We start from the raw sequence: 23,345 nt of genomic DNA, 5'->3' as shown, positions 1-23,345 counted from the left end.
TGCTTTTTTGTCCTAGCACAGTAAACAAGGCATCAGCTATCCTATTACTTCAGACAACAACTTTGATGAAATCTTGATTCCTGCTTGCTGTGGATACTGTGATCAAACACTACTTTCTTCTAGTTGTATTAAGCATAACTGGAAAGAATAGTACTTTAAATTTTTTCCTTCCTTACAGGAAATCACATCTTGAAAGATTAGAAATATTTAAGGCTAGGTAAATGAAAGTACAGAAAACTGAGAACATATTTATTGCTTGGTGGAAAGTATGCTGTTTCCCTCAATTTCCAAAGATACTGAGCTTTACAACTGAAGTTGTTTAAATACTATATTTAGCTGTGTGAATAGTTATATGTTCTGGGACAGAGGACATAAAATAAAATTTAAAACAAACCAAAAGTAAACAAAACCAACAAAACCTGCCAAACTGCAGTCTCCTAAAATACAGAAGAGTCTTTTTCCCTCCTCCTTTCTCTCTCCTGTTTTGTTTCATTCCCCTCTCCCTAAACCAGTGTTTTTCTCTTTAACTTGTCAAGTATTTCACAGTTTCTCAAGTATTTAGCAATGACAATCTAATTGGAAAGCGCCAGGTTCTTTTTTATTACACTTTATCAATATTGTTAAGAGAATGATGTAATTGTTTGGGGTTCAGTGAAGACATTCCATGTCACTTCAGTGTTAATACCAGGCTGGAGCCTTCCTTGTCTGCCTTTGTAGGCTAGATAAACACAGACCTGTGTGCTTTCTTCTCATCTCAGGATACTTACTCAGAGAGATCTTGGAACATATGCCTATTGTGAGCTAAACATTTCACTTTTCATTTTATCCATGTGCCAGAAATCCATTCCTTGGATAAACACTTTACATACTGACACTCTTAAAGTCACTAAACACGATAAATAAAGAGAGAATACATCATTCTAAAACCGATTAAACATTTTCTCACTTGTGACAAATGAACAGCTATACACTGTGGAGTCCCTGGAGCAGACATTCCATTTTTTAAATTTTTTTTTTTTTTGCCTTTATTTTGTGTGGAAGATTAACTTTCCATTTCAGTTCATCTATTGCACAATTGAGCTTTTCTAAAATACACATTGCTGCGTTTTCCCCAAATCATTACTCATTTTAGAAACATTTTTGTTGTTATTCCTGCAAGAGCTTTTCTTTCAGCCTTTCATACTTTTATGGAGATATCAACTTTAATATTTTGTGCCAAACTAACAATTTTTTTTAAATAATAGTAATAAAAAACCCCACAACAAACCAAACCACCCACAGAAACAACTAAAACAAGAAAATTTCATTTTTTACTGGAAAGTAAAAAAATGCTATCATGGGATAAACTTGAGCTTATATATGGGCTGAAGTTATCCAGTTCATAAATTAAAATCCAAGCACATGATCACATTAATTTTGCTCCACCTAAGCCATCACTTTTCCTTGCACTGCATGCTTACCTAGTCACCCTACACATTCTACCTATGATTAACCAAATGTAACTAATATTTTATTTAGCTTCTTAAGCTCTCATCTTCTTTTTCACCTACCCTCCACCAGATAGGTCACGAGATCATAGCAAAATAAAAACAAATGGAACTAAAACTATACCATGTAATTGTCTTCAAAATTTTAACAAATACTACTGATCTGATGAAGAATTTCAGTGGGAAGGTGAAAGAGAGAGAAATGTTAGCTACATAACAGTAAAAATAACTTTGCATTAATGTTGTCCTAGCATAATTCCTCATGCATTCCACAAAAGGTTTTGCGTGTAATGTTACCCTTGCTAGATATTCACAGTAAAGAGGAACATTGGACCTGAATTTTCTTCTTTGGCAAGATATAATGTAAAAAGAGCTGCTGCACTCAACATAGAGGGAGGAGAATAAATTAGGACAAGTGACAATTCAGAAGATTTCTGAACAGATTGCAGATTCCCCTTGTCCTTGGAAATCTGTTAGCTTCAGACATATAATCTAACCCGTTTTGTACTGAAGAAACTTAAAAGAGTAGGCAGAGATTACAGAAATTTCTTCTCCTAATGGCCATTCCTTCTCTCAAGATTTTATTGTGAAGGAGATTTTTAAGGATAAGAATCATGTAACTCAGCAGTTAAACCTAAAAAATTACAGGAATGTCTTTCATATACTTGAGGAAGAGGTCTGATACTAAGCCAAGGCAATACACTCTTTGTCCCATTTTTTTCATCATGATCTTGCATCATTGATGTAGTACTCAAGGACCTACTATCTCTTTACAAGTAAGGAGAGTGCTTCTCCTTGAGTACTGTGTCCAATTCTGGGCCCCTCAGTTTAGGAAGGATGTTGACTTGCTGGAACGTGTCCAGAGAAGGGCAACAAAGCTGGTGAGGGATTTGGAGCACAAGCCCTATGAGGAGAGGCTGAGGGAGCTGGGATTGCTTAGCCTGGAGAGGAGGAGGCTCAGAGGAGACCTTCTTGCTCTCTACAACTACCTGAAGGGAGGTTGTAGCCAGCTGGGAGTTGGTCTCTTCTCCCAGGCAACCAGCACCAGAACAAGAGGACACAGTCTCAGGCTGCACCAGGGGAGTGATTGGCCGTTGGAATGGGCTGCCCAGGGAAGTGGTGGAGTCACCATCACTGGAGGTGTTTAAGAAGAAACTGGATGGGGCACTTGGTGCCATGGTTTAGTTGATTAGATAGTGTTGGGTGATAGGTTGGACTCAATCTCAAATGTCTTTTCCAACCTGGTTAATTCTATTCTATTCGACAGTGGAACATCAAATCTTCCCCTGGCTTCCTTTTCAGTTATTATCTTTACTACATAGCCCAAGGAAAGAAAAAATGTGTACAGCAAAGATGTCAACTGCATTATGGCACTAGAGCAGGTACCAAATTTTGACATGGGACCATAGAATTGCGAACCAACCATAGTAAAGGCTAGAACCAGTTACAGGGATATATTTTACTAGAATACTCTTGAGAGACTTTGCAGCTATGGAAATATATCATGAATATATTAATTAGCATATATTCAGTTGCAGCTGTAGGCAGCACAAAAAGAATATGCTATTTGTAATTAATTTTTTAAATTCTTTGTTTGTTTTTGGGTTTTGTTAGAAAAACAAAACCAGAATGTGAGTATCACTAAATCTGGTTTATGAATGGTCTGACACATATCCTGGTCTTTTGCTGGGACAGATAAAAATCTGTCTCATCTAAACGCTGCTTCTGAAGAACTTCTGCAGATCACTGCCAAAACTGTCAGAAGAAAACGCAAGTTGTGCAATGCAGTGAAGTTCCCAATTTTGAAAACTCTCTACTGCACACATCTGTAATGAAATTCATCAAGGTATTTTGCTTTTTGTCATAATAAACTATTTAAATATCTATTAGAAATTCTGTAAAGGAAGTCATATTTCATTATACATATAATTAGTATATTAAAAGACAGATTTCCATTCTTTATTTTAAAGCAGGCATAAGCACAGGAAGTGATACCTAATGAATAATAGTTGCATGGGGAATGCTATGTGTCTGTCAAATCCCTGTGATTCTGGTGTAGTATAAGCAGTTTTCTCTCAGTCCAAATGGTATATTCTTAATTTACATAAGGTACATACATTTTCAAAAAGACAGGAGTCGTGTGCAATACTTCTCTAAAGGTACGCTGCAAGTCTGTATAGCTTCAATTTTCTGAATTGTCAAATTAAGAATAGTAATAAATAAAAATCACTTGGTTTTCTGAGAGTGTTTCTTCCACTATTCAAAAATACAATAATTCTGGCTAGCAATATAGCAATTCTACCATAACACATTCTTTAAAGGAAGGTTTTGCTGCATTGTTCTTTCCTACCTTTTATGCGCTTCTGTCAGTGACTTCTCTTCATTTTCTTGGTCTATTTTAGCTGTAAAATAACAATCAAAGATTTAGCTAGACGGTAACAGATCAAGACATTATTTCAGGATAATCTTAATTGTAAATGTGTCACGTATAAAATGTACAGAAAACACGTGAGGATATATACATGTACATCAATTCTGAAAGAAAAACAAACAATCCCCCACCCCCAAATTCCAACACCTCCAACCCCCCCATAATTGCATGAAAAAAAAAAAAATCAAAACAAACCAAAAATCTTGCCATAATATAGACAAATAAATCATGAAAGTGATTTAAAAATAAATCTTGAAGTATGATTCTGAAAATTTAGAATAGAATAAACCAGGTTGGAAGAGATCCTCAAGATCATCGCATCCAGCCTATTATCCAACCCACCTAATCAACTAAACCATGCAACAACAAATCCTTCTATAAATATATTAATAGCAAGAGGAGGGGCAAGGACAACCTCCACTCTTCGGTGGACACAGAGGGGAATGTAGTAACAAAAGATGAGGAAAAGGCAGAGGTACTTAACACCTTCTTTGCCTCAATTTTTAATTGCAGGACAGAATGTCTTCTAGGCAACTGGCCTCCTGAGCTGGCAGATGGAGCCAGGGAGCAGCATAGTTCCCCTGTGTTCCAGGAGAGGTAGTTAGACATCTCCTCAGCCACTTGGATCCCCACAAGTCCATGGGACCGGATGGGATCCATCCTAGGGTGCTGAGAGAGCTGGCAGATGAGCTGGCCAGGCCACTTCCCATCATTTTTCAGCAGTCCTGGCTCACTGAAGAGGTCCCAGAAGACTGGAAGCTGGCCAACGTGGTGCCCATCCACAAGAAGGGCCAGTTGGAAGAGCCAGGGAATTATAGGCCTGTCAGCCTGACCTCAGTGCCAGGCAAGATTACGGAACAGGTTCACAAGTATGTGAACCGGTCTACCAAAGGGAAGAAAAACTGAGTGAAGAAAAGGAAGGTTTCATAGCTTCTGTAAAAGTTGTTTGATAGTTATAAATAATAGTTCTCTTCCCTCTCCCTGCACACACATCAGAGAGCCATAGTGGTTCCATATAGAAAAATCACTGGTTTTATACGAGGGAAATTATCATTTGGTCAAGTGAAGGAAATTTAAAATGCAAAATTTTCACCAATTTCATTGGTGAAAGAAAGGGGTCTATTTTCCATGTGTTTTCTCATACTTTGTTTTGTACATTTAGATGGGTATTCTGGAAAACATGAACATGTGTATTAACTTAATCATCATGAATATGAAGAGCAACACTACAAACTGCCACGTGCATTTGTGTTTATGTGAGATTTATACTTATCTAAGCCATTCAGATAGTGCAACTTAAATCCCATTTAAGTTCTGGACACTTCAGCTAAAAAATTTTTAGTCTGGAACCTGCTTCTCTGTTTTACTCTGCTGAGCTACTGGCCTGATAACTTGAAAGAACAATTTTAAGATTCCCAAGAGTTAGCAGCATTTGGGACACAAAAAAGCTTGGAGCTGTCCTGGAAACAAATGGTACAGAAGTCATACAGAAATCTAAATATTAAGAATAAACTTTTAAGCTATTTTTCATTCCACTTTCCCTACCTATCTTTACAATAAGAATTCATTCTTTGTCTGTGTTGTAGGCATACCACCTTTGAAAAAGGAAATATTAGTTTTAAATTTGCCAAAAATGAGAAATGCAAAGAAATTCAGGAACAAATATAAGAGCTACTTTTCTATTTAAATGTTTTGAAATCATCAGCACTTTATGAGCATACAATAACACTAATATAGACATGAAATCTGTAGCAAAGATATGTGAGTAAAGTTTCCCCATTATTTCCCCAATCAGAACAAGGATCAGAGCTATGTCTTATGCTTCAAATGCTTTTTGTTAGTAGTGGTCTGCTGAGTAGGGTGAGCAGTGCCTGGGTGTTTGCAGCCACAAACATTATATTTACTGATCATTACTTGAAGACTGAGACTCAATCATTGTTTTGCTGAAAGAAAAAAATTCCAGCAAACCACAAAAAACTTGAGGGAGAGCTGGGTAAATGTTCTCAAGGAAATTCAAGAGCATGTGAAGCCTGCCTGATTACAGGTTTCAATACTGACTTGAAACTCAGCCCAGATTCTTCAATAGCCTGTGAGAGCCCACAACCCTTTTGAGTGAACTTAGGCCCAGTGTTGAGTGAATCTGGGCTGACTTAGAGTTTTTCTTGAAAGCCTTGCCTTGCTTTGGATGTAAACCCAGGTGAAACCTGGCAGCTTTAACAGAATTTAATAATTGTTTGTTTTCTTCATACTTCAGTCCTGAAAGTTAAGGTATGATTTGTAAAGCCATATGGTGAAATAGAGAAGAAACTGCATACAAGCTCCCTGGATGACAGGAGATCTGGTATCTAAATCCACATAAACACTTTCACTAAGTATCAGTGAATACAACTTCTAGAATAATTATTGAAAAATGTAATTTTGACTTCTCTCAGTTAAACAATGGAAACATCATGTTCCAGCCTGCTATCCATACTTTACATAATTTCAGAGAGATTAGGTATTACACTAAAGAATCTTGAGAATCCCTGCATGATGCAGGTGAACGTAACAGCGTATTTTTAAAAATAAGCACATATTCCTAAGGCAGCTGCTATACCTACAGAGACGGATTTCATCCTGCATCTGTATCACTTCTTGGCATTAAACAAAGTCTTGCAAGTAAAGAATTTTCTCTATAAGAACTCCCTTATAGTCTGTTCCAAATAGGTGATGACACTTCTAAACCTTTTGCATATTATCAAAAGGATATTATTCAAGTGTAAATCTGACTTGCAATACATTTGCTTTCTCATTTTTCCAGACATAAGTTAAAGCACAGTAAGAAAACAATTCTGCTTTTACAAGCTGAAAAGGGGCACCAGTGAAAGTACAGATGCTATGTACACACAGGGGTCTGTCTCTGTGCAAAGAAAATATTCAGATGACTGCTTTTGGACTAGTCTCTAGCGAAAATCTGAAAACTGTGGACAATGGCTAGTCAAAGACACACATTAAGATTTATCCATCAGGAGAAGAAAGCCTCCTGTTATGAAAAACACAAAAGTCTTACTGTCACCTAGATAAATCTGAATAACTATTAGCTGTTGATGAAGCTGCAGGAACTGGCCACTAATGTGATCACTTGATATTTGTGGTTATTGGTATTTAGCTCTGTACTAATTGTGCCTTTCATAAACTTTTTTCAACTGATTTTTCTGTGCTTGAGCAAGGGAAGAAAAATCCTTCAGGGTTATAACAGATTCAGCTGAAGTGTCCCAGATCGCAATAGATTTTGCCATCTTATTCAGTATAGTCCACCTATACTGTCACGTTTTCCTCCAAAGCAGTTCATCCCAATGGTAAAGAGAATGCTCGAAAGGCATTTTTCCTTCTTGGCAGCCCCTATCAACTAAGTGTTAAGTACCATCCACAAAGTGTCCACCTGAGGAAAGCAGTCTTGGCAGAAAAGCGCATTTACAAGAGAAAACTCCTCCAAAAGGTACATTTAAAAAGGAGAAAATCCCTACCAGCTCAACAGTGATCCTGCCATGGCAATGGTTGATACAGGAAAATTGTTAATTTCCAGGGATACCATGGCAGCTGAGCATATTTGAGTGATCAGTTCTGCCACTATAATGTCTCTCTATCCTCAAGAAGGATGATTCAGAAGGTCTTAGTGATTTCTTTGAAAAACATTAAAATAAGTCTTGTAGCCATCCAGTAGCCATATCTGTTTTCATATACGTTTAGAATCTGTCAGCTTACTGTAACAGCAACTGCTTACAGACTTTTCTGACAGATGACACATCACAGTTCCTACTGTGGGGTCAGTTATCTTTCCCAAATGAAAATATTCCATTTTTTATTGATTAATTTTTTGTATCTCTGCCTGCATGCACTCAATATATTGTAAAGCTCTATATGCAGCTCTCATGACCCTGCAAATCTGCTTAAAAGAATGCAGTTGAAAAATAACCTCAAATCAGTGAAAAACAAGCTCAAGTCTTATTGCAAAATATTGCCATATCAAGAAAAGAACATTTTAGAATAAAAGTGACCTCTCATGCAGCAAACCTGCCTTATCTAGTATTTGAAATTTATACTGAATTAGTTACCTAAAAAGTTATCTTTATACTTTTTCTTTTGAAAGCATCTTTAATGCCTTCTTGTTGGATGATGTTCCACTATTTGCCTGTTTTTTTTTTTACTAGGATACCTTCAGATTATTTAAAGAAGATCTTCCTTTAGAGCAAGGTCTATACTTCCTAAATACTTTACATATGTGGTCAAAATTTACATTTTTCCTCCCTACATGATTCCTTACCAAGCACAAGGATGGTACTATATCAAATCCATTATTTTAACTACAGAGTATGTGGATTTTTTTTAAATTTTATTGACATCAGATGTTCTAATTCTAGCTCATCGCTGTTTTATATTCACTTAAGTGCACTGTTTGATATTTTTTAACCAGGGGATAAAACTCAATTTCATACAAGTCAAACTGAGCTTTCCAAAAAGCCCTTACATACAAAGTCTAATTAACTCAATTCACTAAACCTGTTAACAGCATATACCTGCATTGCAGCATGATACATGCCATTGTGTGTTGGCTCTTCCAGTTCTTTTAGAGTCCTGCAAAGATTACATATAAACACATGCAAAGGCACATAATTTAATAGCCACGGTAAAGTGACCAATGCAGTTATGAAAATCTGAAGCATCTCACAAAACTGAATGGGAGAATTATATAAAGGCATTCTAGACAACAGTGGTATTTAGAAGTACAGAGTAATTCACTTTTCTGCAAACAGACCTTTTTTTTCTTTTTAAGACCCCAGGAAGATGAAATGAAATTAAGAGGCCGTAAAAGCCATTTTTTGACCACAAGTTGTCTCCTCTGATCTCAATGGCAAGTGATATTTCAGACCTATTATGTTAAACTCTCTGCAGGAACCAACCCACTCTGTAAACTAAGAACACTGTCAAGTATCTTTAATTTTCAATCCAACAAACATTGAATATTGGTCTCCTCCAAATTTAACCCATTATGCCTTCTGCTTTGTCTGATTTTTATATTTTTTTTTTAAATATTTACAGGACTAGATCTACTTTTTGTATGTACAGACAATTTTCTCTATGGACAGATATTGCATATAGTATCTGTTGTTTCCATTATTGGTTGCTGCAATTTCTTGTTTAAAAGTGTGCCATCTAACTCTGTATTGTGTCTTCCAGAGGATTTTAAAATGTTAAAAAGTAAGACTAACTGGGAGGTCAAAGACTTAGAACACTGTTTTGGACTGGGACTATTTTGCCCCCATGCTACATACATACTACTGAAAAGCAGTGGAATTGTTATAAATTCTTTTTACTGAAAAAAGGAAGCAATTTCTAACACTTCTGCAACTCTTCCTGCATGTTTACCAGGATCTTTACACACGACATGCTTTTTTTTTTCACACTGATGTGGAGTGAATAGCAGCTGTGATTTCAAAAATATGCCAAGTATCTCCTCTGGTAGAGTTACAAACTTCAAAACAATCTCAACAAAATTAAAGTAAAAACAAAAATTGAGGGGTACATTTTCTTTCACAGTGCATGGAATGTCAAGCAGTTAATCTGTCAATGCTGACCTAGCTCAACTAGGATCTGAAGACCTCAGGTGCCTGACAGAGGCCACAAGGATACCTTTCGTAGGTATCTCATACTTGTGACTAGGACAGAATCTAAGTGAATATAAAGAGAAGAAATGCTGGATGAATAGCCAACCAAGTACAGTAGGTGCGCAGATATTAGAGTCTAAGGTTCAAGTTTACAAGCTCTCTTGACAGAGTTCTCCTTTAAATACCCCCAGAAAACACCAAAATAATACAGCTATTTTATTTGTCAGCCAGCATACTACCCAATATTTTGCTTTGAAATACTTTGAAATACCAAAACAGAAAAGCAAAGACAACAGGATCAATAGAAAGCTCATGAGAAAAATCCCTTTCCTTCCTGCTTTAGACTTCTGAATATGCTGTGTCTCATTTTTTAAATTATTATTTTGTTTTTTGTTCTCTCTGAATGTTTTATTTAATATGGCAAACCTGGTTGGGGACACGAGTGGTACCAGGAGGAACTAAGTAGCCAAATTAGATGCCAATCATCAAAAAAGAAAGCATATTTGATGGAAGATTGTAAAGGAAAGCTTAAGATGATCATTAATTTTTAAATAATGGCAAGGGGTCATGCTTAGTGGCTTTCTTAAAAAACACTTAAGCCTCAAATGAATATACAGTAATAGCAAGAATTTTAGGAGAAAAATACACTCAAATGTGTTTCTCTGTCCTTTTTGTGCAAGTGTCACAAAAGAGTTGACCCTTTGGTCACAATTCAGAAATTATACCAAGTAGACTTTGTACATCTACTCAAACTGCATTCAAATGTCCTCTCAGAACTTTTACTCCTCCAGAATACTTTGCTGTTGGTTTGTAATATGATCTTGACCCAGTGATTACCATCTGTAGTCACCACCTGGCCCCAAACCCTGCTGCAGTTTAAACTATTTCTGCTGAACAAGTTTCAAGGGGCTGTGAGTAAGAAAGTGCACTAAACTGCCATGAATTCTGATCTCCTGATCTCTCTTAAGGGAATAGCACATCTTCTCAGGTAATTGAATACAGGAATGATCTGAGTAATTTCAGCTGGAAGGCAACAAGAATTCTTTCATCTTCTTGTCTATGTCCTAAATCTTTTTGTCTTTTTCCTCTTTTTATTTAAAGTGTTAACTAGTATTTGTTTATAACTATGAATGTGCTTTCCAGTAACTTTCAAGTGGAGCCAGGTTTTGGGTTTGGGAGTTTTCTTTGACAGATAGAATGCCTTTTCAATGAGTCAGTAGAGTTATATTGTTAAAGTTTTGAGAATTTCTATTTATAGTTAAACAAATCATGTACATTTGGATGGTTTATTGTCAGGGACATTCGTGCTAAGAAAGCTCTGCAAGGGAAGAAAGATTTCTTCTGGGAATCTTAGCAAGATGCTGTGAGTGTGAGGAATACCCACTCCCTGTAGGGGAAGATTTGCCTTTGCTCAAATTAGAATTTGGTTGGATGTGTTAGAATATTATTTTGTTATTTTAACCTATTGTACACATTAATTACACACATGCCAGTAGAAAATAACCAATTAAGATGTGACACGTATGCTTTCTAAGAGAGCATATAACCTTGCTGTATAACATAATAAACATCTTTGCCTGGTAACATCTTGGCCTGAAAGCTGTGCTTGTAGTGACTCTAGGGTGATCAAATACCAAAACCACACTATAACAACTCCCTATCCCTCATTTTCTAAGATTTTCATCCATATATAAAAAGGACCATTTAAATGTTTCAGACTCTGATTTCTTGAAGATAACTGGGGATAGATCATCTAAGATGCTGGACATTTCCCTAGTTTTATTGTTTCAGGTTTTTGAACCCCTATGATAAGTTAAAGACACAAAGATTTATACTGATTCTAACCAATTGCACTTCACAATGAAATTACACTCTTACATAACAGGAGAAATTCAAATTATGTGGTAGCCCCATAGATTATGACCAGGATCTATGGAACCACAGCTTAAACTCTCAGTGAGTATGTGAGCACTAAAAGTTGATCATCATTAAAAGTTAAAAAAAATAAAACATTAACAACAGACTCTGTAAAAGACAAATGATTTTTTTAAAAATTAAGAACTATATTAATGTATAATAACAAAACCAAAACCTCAGCACTATCTACCATTCCTACGTGCTGTGTTTCAAGCCATGAACTCTCTCCCACAGTTTTCTATTTATGTCCTTTTAATCCATATCAGGCAGCAGTCTAGTTAGAAGACATGACATCTGCTGTCAACCAAATGGAGGGAGAAGTGGGACCCAGATACAACACTTTTAAAATGCCCAAACAATTACTGCAATCTCTCCATCATACTTAGTTACGTGCATTCAGCAACTGCTCACTATAATGCTGACACATTTCACATTCACAGAAGTAAATACATTGTCTTCCATGTCCTTGTCATGTGCAGCTTTGAGCTCCTCATATTCCTCACTACTCATTCTAAAATCCTACACTGCTCAAACGTCTCAGGACAGGACTAGGCACTAAAAAGATGTGCAGTTATGTAGCATACTTGGGACTAAATATATGTTAATAGGAGCTGTGAAGATACTGCAAGAGATTTCAGGTCTGATTTAAAAGGAAGGCTGTTCAGGTTTGAGCCTGGACTCCACAGTGTTGGAGAACATGTCATTAGAGCTAATGAAAAAGCTAAATACTTAAGCTTTAGTGTCTTAACTCTTGTTTTTCCTTCTCTATCCCAAGAACTATGTGGCAGAATCAGTATAATTTGAACACATTTTCAATTTGACTGGAAAAGAGACTTAATATGTTAATTTCTTCCCCACCCCATAACCATCCATAAGGTTTTCAGTAATTTGCTGCATTTAGTCACAGTAGAGTAGATGACTTATACCATACTATTGTGACAGTCATGCATTGATCTGTTGCCAAGTGATACCTTTTTTTACTATACCACACCTGTGCAGCCTGCAATCACTGTATTGATATAATTGTATTGAATACAAAAACAATTAAATGAGGCCCTATGCCAAAGGCACAAACTGCTGCCAGCCTCAGTCTTAAAGGTTTGGCCTTTCATGGACTTTGAGGCAAAGTGAAGCTAATTCAGTGAAGCCTGTTTAGTGCTGCAATCTGAATTAGGTTTATTATGTTGTAATGCACACCAACGGAGGTGCTGACATCTGAAGTAGCGAAAAGTTTATACAATACTGACATTAAACTATTTATTAGCATTAAGACGTCAGTATGAGATTTAAAAACTACTTTCGGCACTCAAAGAACAAGTTTTTAAAGCTTCTTCAATAATCCAACAAAAAGAATACTAACACAAAATGTAAACATTCATGGAATTAAATTATTTAAGTGTGCATTCCCGCTTCTTTTGTTCTAGTGATTTTTTTTTTGTTGCTTGCTCTTCATATCCTTCCAACACTTTTTTCCTAAAATAAAACCAAATTATTTCTTAAAATCTTAGCAACGGTATGATAACATTTTGATGATAATAATATTTAACATCTCCACAAAAATCTACCAATATCCAACTAAAAAAAAAAAAAAAAATTTGTATATATTCCTTATGTTGTTATAGTCACATTTTCTCAATTTGTTTTTAGAAATATTATGAAGTAGTGCTATGTTCTCTCTTAATCAAATTATAAAAGCAATGTTTAAAGAAAATAGAATCTGCAAAATCAATCATTCCGTGTTAGAAAATGCCAGAATTAAGATTACCCTAGCAGCATTCATTTCGCAACCATCTACAGTACTTCTGGAGCCAAGAACTGAACCCAGCCATCCAAGATTCAGTCTGATGCTTTAAACTCATTCACAATCCATCATCTGATGATGCACAGACTTTTGCTGTTTGACCTAAAAGAACAAGTCACAGCCAACTATCTGGTTGCAGCTACAGTGATAAATGCACGCATTTTGTGATTTATACATTTATTTACTAACAGTTAAAGAACTGGATTCCTGAATGCTCTTCCTGGCAAAACCAGAGAGATGGTTACAGACGGTTCACCCAAGAGGACAATTTTAGCATCTATATTCTGCAAGACCAGGATGATGTGCTAGAATTTGAGTCTGGAGAAGAGTCTGTGTTCTTTTGGTCCAGCAGAATGAAATGAAATTTTTCTAACAAAAGCAGAAATGCAGAATTTTGCAAAATAAGACTTGAAGGAACTAAAGTTTGAATGGCTGCTTACCTTGTGCTGCCAAACTTATGACTGTACTGGGATTGTTCCCAATGTTTTTAGATGAATTAGCTAAACAGCAGAAAATTATATTTTTACTTTGTCTTTTAAAAGTGCATTCTAGTGCTTGAGTTTCCTGCATCATAATGCTTTTTTAAAACTAATTACATTGGTTTGGCTTCTGAATAAGATACCTGATGACTTGCTCAGGGTTGTAGCCTTACTGAAAAAGCTGTGATCCCAACATATTGCTTCTTCCTGGTTACCAAACCAGACCTACTTTTCGGAGGCAGTGATAGTTGCTGCCTCCTATCATGAGTTTTGTGCCTTATCAGGCTGAAAAGAATGTACAGCCTAGCTGGTGTCCCAACAGAAAACATCCAAACACTACTTGTCACTGGAAAGTTAACCATAGTTAAGATGTGAGGACTGAGATTTATTAGTAGTTCATGCACATACAATTCTTTCAATGTGAGCTGACTATCCTGTCAAGTGAGGACATGGCTAATAAGGTTTCTAACTGCTAATGAAATTCCTCTATGAATTGCATTGTGCCATCGATATTTCCCCACCATCTTGTGGGTCAGACATAGATCTCTTGGGGAGGGGGGAAGTGATTTCTCTAGCTTTCAATACTGGTAATGTGATCCCTGATGCATTTGGGTCCTTATCTGTCCACAACTACATATGCAACAAAGGAGACAAGATTCCCCAAATGGTGTCTTCCTTTGCAATCCCTCATTCAAATTGTGATAAATTGTGGGGGCCAACTCAAAGACAATTGGAGAGATACAAATAGTACTTTTTAAATTCCTACAATTCGGTCTGAATAACTTTTAACTGGGAAATTCCACACTTGTATTTTGTATTACTCAAATACTGAAAGCCCTTAAAGAAATGGTTAGAAAAAGGTAGCAAAGAAAACAATATATGTTCGAAAGGTTGTATTCTCTGAAAAAAATTCTCTAACCTTGTTTATACCCATCCCATCTTCCTCTTCCCTATTTAAATCTTGTTGCTATGGAGAATCTAAGGAACAAAGTTATTAACGTGTGAAAATGAATGAACCATATTATATACTTTGTGACTGATGATTTGAAGTGCATAGGACAAAGAATGCCTGCAAATATCCACTAAGCCAGTGTAGAGAGGCTAGGACAGATAGTTTGATCTTATGTGAAGTAGAAGGATCATTCTATCAATGACCTATCTAGTCTATCAGGAAAAGTGCTGGCATCCTTTCACTGATTTTCATACTGTAACAAATATGCTGATTATTTATCTTACTGCCTAGGCTGGCAAGGCAAACAATGAACAACCTCAAATGTATGTATACCACTAGCATTTTTGTCTACAATGTTACAGCTCTGAACATATTTTCACACAAGAAAGCTAATCATACAAACTCTTTTTTCCTCTGATGAATCTAATAAAATAATTAATGCTTTAAAAAAAAAAAGTACTAATACATCAATAATAACAATCAGCTAGACTAGTTACAATTAACTTATTTCAAGTTATATAAGTGTGCCAGACAGTAACTATTCTTATAAAGCAGTGCCTTTCTAAGCCCTTGCCAAGGATATTTAATTTGATATCCAAGCTTTTTTGCCTATGGGAAAACCATTTTCCATTTTAGTTGCTAGCAAAAACCATAAGTGAGTATGCTGTAAATAACTAGCTACTTTGAACTTTTGGGTCCTGTTATGCACACAAGTTATCTACTCTGAAAAGGCATCATATAAACATGTCAAATTACTCAACTCTATGAAAAATGCTTTTCATCTGAATTAGAAGTTAAAACTTTTTCTGACTTTAGAGAAACTGGAACTTGAAAAGATAAAAACTTTAAGCTTGGTTTTTCTTTGCCCAGAGCATATGTTATATAAACACAAATCCCCAAAAGGTGCCAAGAATTGTCCCTCTGTTTTTCTAAATGATCATGTGTGCAGTCTAGCTGAAAAGACTCATCGATTATGTCTACATAAACAACAAAAGCCCTTAGAAAAAATATCTAGATCAAAAGCCTGTCAAACACTGAACAGGAAAGAGAAATCCTGCTTTAAACATGGCCTCTTTCAAGTCTGAATTCAATCCCATGAAGTAAAAACAAAGGATTTCATAATGAAAGGTATTTAAAATTACTTTATTTTTGGAACTTGACCAGGAATTCTTTTTTTCTATATGTTAACCTTTATCTTTCTTACATTGGGACAAAATTCTGCAAAAGGTACCTTATAGTTTGAAATAAATGCAGAAATTGTTTAGTCATAGTCCAGTGTTCATAGTACATACTTCTAAATATTTTCATTAAAATGTGAGAATTATAATTTACTGACATGATGAGTTTCTGTTTTTGTCAGCCACCCAATAATATCCACTGTTAACATGGGGACATAGCAAACTTCTTAACAGATTAAATGCATCTTTTATGTATTTTTTTCCCTTTTCCCTCACTTTCTTTAGATAGTGAGCATTCACAAAGTAAGCTGAAGTAAGGAGTCAGATACTTCTAAAAGTAGAGTTTCAAGAAGAAAAGAAATTTACCAGATATATATGCCTGATGAAATATAATCCTCATGTTTGATTTTCTACTCTGCTATTAAGGTTAATACACAAACATATGGCATGATTTACAGCATATCATTAGTGATGTCTTTCAGATGAAGTTGTGATTTGATTGTCCCATATCACTATATATATAAATAATAATATAAACCTAATGTAAAACACTTGTTACATGTTTAACCATCTCACTAATGTACATTTTCGTCAACTACACAATCGGAATCCAGTTTCAGAGCAGTTCATGCCTACTATTGCTGGTGACAACATCCTGTTTTCTGGGTTTGGCTAATGGATATTTGTCTTAGAAAATATCAGTTCCCATTTGATGTTTCAAAATGGTGGTTTTGCTCAATTTATTAATTTTAATTGGGAATTCTATAGCATGGATTGCCATATACTAGAATACATATACTCTCTTTCTTATAATACTCAGTGAGAAGTTCATCTTGGATATTCTAAGAAATAAATAATTGCGTACATGACTGGCCTCTCAAAGTACATTCAGCTGACAATGATTTCTATGCACAGTAGCTCACACCTCCACTGAATCAGCGCTAGAAACAAACTTTACACAAAACTTACCTGTTTAAATGTAGCGTCAAGGCAGGGAGCAGCAAAATGGTCAAGAAAGTCAAAATTATACTGGTGAACTCATCAGGCAATTGTTACCCTGATTCACTGAATTCACTTGTGTCAAAAGGTGAAGTGGTCAATACAGAGTGTGCTCTTTTAAAATAGTATTACAAGAGATGCTCTGACAGACAAAAAATAAAGTTATCCATTCCTCCTTGAAAAAAAAGGGTCTAGAAGAGCACTGGAAACAGTCTGATCATTTTTAAAGTATTTTCCTTCTGGCACTCAGGATGCCAGGTCATTGTGGATATTTCTAATATATTTTCTCTTGCAGTGTTTTCCACTAATCACATCCAAGTATTTCATATGGAATTGCCTTATATCTGGAAAACCTTTAACAACTTTTGCTATGCTTACTCCATGTTTTTGGCACGTACAAAAGAATTATCTCTTTGGAAAGAAATTAATGAAACAGATCCAGCCTCAATTTTTCAAGGAACAAAGGTTGTAAAATTGTGTTCTACTGGAATGTTGAACTTATCAGAAGATCACACACTCAAGCCAATAGCATTTGTCTTCACTGTCATGCAAAAGAGAATGAGTCACCTACAATACAACAGAATCATTTTGCAAATCTTTCAGAACTGTGTGGCATCTGATTAAACTAATCCACATCTTTCTATGATGCCAAAATAAACAGTCCCTTTCCCACAATGTATAAACATTGTTCCCATAACTTTCCTTTGAAATGTCATGAAAAGGTTAAGTGACGTTTCATTATTTACCTTGACTAATGAATTGCTCCATGCTGTTTTTGAAAGGCTGGAGGTGCTCCTCTAGTGATAGCTGATAAACTTTTGCTGCTTCTGTCTCACATACTGAAAATGAAGAAACAGATTAGTTTAAGATGACATATTATAATACAGATCTGCATATGGTAATAAAAGACAATGTAAAATTAATGCGCAGTCAGTGAAACTGGTGGAATACTTGCCTCAAACACACTACTTCAAACACAAACACTATGATATTCAGGAACAGTTATGTCCCCAGTCAAATGTTTTTGACCAAAATATACAGATAACATGGCCAGTATGTTAGTTTAAATGAACAGTCACAGAAACAAATTTATTTCATCGTCTTGAATGAGAAAGACAAATTTAAAGGATTGAAAAGAATGGGAGCAAATTATAAACTCAGATACTAGGGTCATGTTGATAAATCTGGCCCTAGGTGACAGTGCTTGAATTAAAAAAAAAAAAATTAAAAAAAAAAAAGGTGCAAAATCTGCACCAAATAGTAGGAAGGACCTCAGTTTAGTGAGTAAAACCAGATTAGGGGTTGCTGATAGAACTAGAGGTAGTGAAGTGCCTTGCATTACTGAGAACTAAAAGCACAAAATTGTTGAAGTAAATGATTATAAGAGTATATTTATCACATCTTGAAATTGAAATCAAACTAAACCAACAAACAAGCCAAAACCCCAACAACCAACCCCCCAAAAAATCTGTAATTTTTAAACAGAACTTGGTCTACACATCTGAAACAGGGAGGGGATACAAACGACCATGCATTTTCTTTCAGCATATGATGGACAAAAGAAATGGAGAAACTATGCACCATTCTGCAAAAGCAAGAATTTTGATGGTAAACAGACAGAATTTCTATTATTCTTTTCTCATATTCAGAGATAAGTGTCAGAGCTCAATGATGCTATAGAATCTACCATATGATTTAATACCACACAAATTCCACACCTTTTTCTAGAACAAAATTGTACTCTTGAATTAATGCCTACAGTTCATGATGAACTCCTGATCTCTCAGCTGATTCAAGATAAGATAGTATACTGTACTATACCCTTGCCAATAGACTGAAACAGTTCCTTTTCAAAGTCTATAGGAAAATGAATGGATATACTATCCTTTACATTCAACTTGCTGTGGAAAAGAAAACTGTGTAATACTGTCAGAATTAAATGTCTGTTCTTTAAATGTTCAAATATTGGAAGCTCTACCATGGTTGATTTGTTTGTGTGTGTATGTGGGGTGGTGAGGAAAGAGAAGACAGTTAATGTTTCTCCAGGTTTCGGTGGAGTATTTTGTTTGTCTGCTTGTTCCTTTCCTCCTCCTGTTAAAGACTAAAATCAGTGTTGTTCAGAAAAATTGTTGTTCAAGTCCCATTTCTGAGCCTATTCCCAAACTGCAAATGATGTCTAAGTAATTTAAAAAACATCCCTTTTTCTTGCTTTATACAAACTAAGATATCCTATGTAACATTCAACTTTTAAGAGAGATTCTGTCATTGTTACCATACTAGTATCAGTATGATGATGCCAATACTAAATTAGTTCATTGGATGCTTTCTTCGTTAAACAAATTAACAGGCTTGTAAGCTCTTCATAAGTTTCAAAATTCTCCTGGGCACCAAGACTGGTATTGTGAACTCCCTGCACAATTTGCTGGATATAGCACCTGTTTATCCTGTTCTGTAATTTGTCACAAGAATATAAGCGCTGCTATTTGGATGACATATTGTTATTCCTGACTGTAACTGAAGAAATTAAAGTACTGATCATATGAAAGGAGTACCAAACACTAGACTGCAATTGATATTTCTGCCCATGTGAAGGAGGTTTCACTTGAATTTTGGGCACAATGGTGCACTGGAACTGGATGCCCAGATAGGTTGTGGAGTCCTCTCTGGGGTCAAAAATCCACCTGGATGCATTCCTGCAGAGCCTGATCTAGGTATACCTGCTTTAGTGAAGGGGATGGAATAGATGGAGGTCCCTTTCAACCCCTACCATTCTCTGATTCTGTGAATAAGATACTTGAATAAATGTTTGTGTCAGAAGAACATTTAATAATTTCTAACCAATGTCAAAGCAAAACAAGCAATGGAAGGAAAAAAAAAGTGAGAATACCAACAGTCCAACACCAATTTGACTTTTTGTCTTTAGCTTCACAAACACATTTCTCACCATGAAATAGCCTAGATAAAAACCCAAGAAATGAAAGGAAAAGCCTGGAAAAGGGATCTACTGTGATGAGTTTGGGAAAATTTTGTATGAAACAAAAGCTTGTCCTTTTTTTTTTTTTTTTGGTAACAGACTCAGAATTTGCTCTGTCATCATCCCTCTTCTAACAGGGATGTATTCTCTCATCTTGGGAGACATGCACACAAATAAAAATCTTAAGCAAAGCAAGCATATTTCTAACTTCAGTTTATTTTAAGCAGATTTTAAATTTTCTTATAATGAAAGAACTGAAAGGTGTTCAGGCCACCACAAAGATGGTCATGTATGAAGTCAAAAAAGCCAAGTAGTAGGAAGAAGCTTATCTTTCAACATGGAATTGCCCAGACAGGAATAAAGAAAGATAAAATCTTCATAATGCTTTGAAGCAAGGTGAAAGTTTCAGTTCCCTGTATTTTCAAATACTCAGTTCTCATGCACTAATCTTATGGATTGACCTTCCTAAAATCTCAGATCTTAAACAGAAGTTGGTGTGGGCAGATAGCCCTCTTCTCTACCTCTCTAAATCGATTTCAACATATAGGCAGTATCTCAAGAATGGAAGAGAGCAGTAGTCCAACTAATTTAATGCTCCAAGAGATTTTTGCAGACAACCAATACAAGTGGATTGTTGTGGGAAGACCTTTTAAATTACGTACAAAGCTTTGTGCCTGTAGATAGATCTGTCAAATTTCTAGATCAGTAGCATTGATGTGAAAAATCTGTGTTCAAAACCCGTTGAAAGCTTTTTTTAAATTGCAATTCCAGCTGTGTTCATTATTTCAGGAATCTCATTCTCCATTCATATGTTAAAATACAATTAATTTCCATATTAAAGGTACTGCTAGCTTACTCATCCTCTATTTTTAAAAATTGTGTTATTTTAAGTCAATCTAAAATAATAGAAAATTCACAACAGCAAACATTAAGAGACATCTATACATAAAAGGAAAAGAAGAATCACAAAGTGTTCTGTGCATTGCACTAAGACTTCTAGTAAGCAATGCTGGGTAATGTTGCATTCAGTCTCGTGAAAAATAGGTGCTTAACTTTTTTTCAACAGGAGGGAAAAAAAAAGGTTCAGAGTACCTTTTTAATGCATGTTTTCCATCTAGTTCTGTAGGATACTAAATTTCAGCCCTTGAAAACAGATTTCTTCTAATCCTAAAATGTGTCTTTCATTCAACAAAAGATGATTAGCTGGTCCTCAAGCTTAATGTATTGTCCTTGGTCAGGATAATTATGAGCAGCATGAACTTTCTTTCAAATGCCCTCAAAACATTAATAAAAGAGCAAAAAAACTCCGAATAAACCAACCCAAAATCGGCAACAACAAAAAACCCAAAACTAAACACCACCAACCAAAACCAAACAAAAACAACCCCCAGCCCATTAAAAAAAAAAATAATACAAAAGCAAGCAGAAATGTGAATTATCTTGGATGAATAATTAACAAGACCACTAGGTTGTTTCAGTTAACCACTTCTGAAACCACTTATCTGTAGAAGTCCTATACAACTTAGGTGGATTTTGCAAGACTGTTTAAGGTATCTTAGAGCACAAGTTACACTGAGATTTGAAAGACTATTTGGTTTTAAGTCTTTAAGGAGGTTCTGAAATTATATCCTTAGTCTTCAGAGGTCCTGAGTACTCTTGAGTATCACAGATGATGTGCCTGTGTCCTTGCATGAAAAGTACAAAGCTGTGTAACCACTGTTCTTTGGGATTTCCTCAGTGTTTTCTGGAGTCCTTACAACTGCAACCTGTGACTTTAAAAGAAACCTTAAACTACCTAGAGGAAACAACAGTGGCCTCATCAAAAGACAAACTGATGAACTCAGCCATGAGTAGAGAAAGAGCTCTCAATTTTATTTATTTTTTGGGGGATTGTAAAGACTTACACTAAGAACTGCTGAATCTTCAAGGGCTTCCATAGACAGCTCCTTGTTTGGAGTTTTAAGGACAGTAAAATATGACTCAGATTGACTGAAAGCCTGGCTTTAGTTTACATCTGGTTTAGGTTTAGGAGTCTGCATGCTGCATAGCTGCAGCAATTAACCCTTTCAGTGACAGCTGAACAAACAGAATTTGTGGATGCACTGCTGTTATTGAGTAGGCAAAAGTAAAGATTTAATTTGGTTAAAAACCTACTTGTTTCTGTAAAGGTAGATTGTACAGATAACTGTAGGACTGACCAAAACTACTGTTGCTGTATTGTTTTGTTAATAAGCATCTTAAGAGATTTGGCATTTTATTATAAAGAATTTAAAACATCTTTTTATCAGAATAGGGATCTATGGATCATATAAGAAAAATAAAAGATGTATTTCTTAATACTGAAAAATCTTCATTTCTGTTTATATCAAAACTATTGACAAAGAACAACAGAAACACAGACACTGCAAAATATCTTAACAGAAAGTTTTTGGGACACTGATTTAAACTCTCTATGAATACAATTTTTTTTTCTTCATTTCAACTCCCTCTCCTCCACAGCTCTGCCTTCTTATCTTGAAACAACTTGGAATATATAGAAGTATATAGAGTATAGAAGTGTATTTTTAAAAATACTGGGGCTTCTTAAAACCTCATAGGATGGACTATATTTCATCAAATTTTATCAGACTAGGCTCAAGACCTTTCTCAATCAGTTTTAGGATAGCAATCCCTTGTTTTCTGTTATCTGTAGTGGGATCTGGATGGCTTAGGCAGTTTAACTTTGTTAACTGAAGTTGAAATTAATACTGCTCTTGCTCCTGCGTGAGAAGTGGCACCAAAACGTTGACAAAGTCTTAGTTCCATAGTCAGAACTGTGATGGAAAGAGCATCTCATGAACACGAGAAGAGACAAACATGTATGAAAAAGAAGGGAAGATGTGCAAACAGTATGGTGCCTTTTTTTTCTTTTTTCCCCTCATTGTAGCCTGCAAATCACAGAACTGCAGAATCACTATGGTTGAAAAAGACCTCCAAGAAATATTACTGTTACCCACGAAAGAAATAACAATGGGTGCAATCTTACTTTGCAAAGTCATCCATGTACCCCAGACACAGTGTTGGACACAACAAGAAAAAATCTCATGTCAAACTACACTTCAGCTGCACTTTTAGAGTCGGGGCCTCTTTCTAGGTGTTGGGGATAACAATTGCTGAGGCAAGATGAATAATTTCTCAAAAGCTGAAAGTTATAACTACATGAGAAATAGTAAGGAATCAAAGCATAGCATGTCTACTACTATCTCATCTCTCCAAATTGTGTTTGGAGTTGTCTCATTCTATTGCATACTATGGTATTTCCAATGCTCTGATTTACACAGCAGGTATTAAACCCTAAAGCACATACCAGCTCTACAACTACCAGATCCAAGTTGAATAGACAATTTTAGGTGACTATAAGCAGCACAGAAAAAAGAGGGATCTTGTATTTTCCCAAGTTACTGTGGGGCTTTTCTTGGAACATACTTTTTAAAATATCAAGT

General features: G+C 35.6%; 1 protein-coding gene across 2 annotated transcripts in view; it reads right to left on the bottom strand.

Annotated features, from left to right (window-relative positions):
* FMN2 (formin 2) overlaps positions 1 to 23,345 on the bottom strand; it is a 163,755-nt gene that overhangs the window by 31,045 nt on the left and 109,365 nt on the right. For both annotated transcript variants that reach the window (XM_054162300.1, XM_054162301.1), the window contains 2 exons: positions 17,636 to 17,728; positions 3,838 to 3,889 (listed from right to left, as the gene is read on the bottom strand). In XM_054162300.1, coding sequence (XP_054018275.1) covers positions 3,838 to 3,889; positions 17,636 to 17,728 — 145 coding nt within the window. The remainder of the gene's footprint in view (positions 1 to 3,837; positions 3,890 to 17,635; positions 17,729 to 23,345) is intronic.

This window comes from Dryobates pubescens, chromosome 6 (genome assembly GCF_014839835.1).
Source record: "Dryobates pubescens isolate bDryPub1 chromosome 6, bDryPub1.pri, whole genome shotgun sequence".
In the NCBI taxonomy this organism is placed as follows: Eukaryota; Metazoa; Chordata; class Aves; order Piciformes; family Picidae; genus Dryobates; species Dryobates pubescens.
The sequence above is the reverse complement of the archived record's forward strand: the minus strand, read 5'-3'. Positions and strand labels throughout refer to the sequence as shown.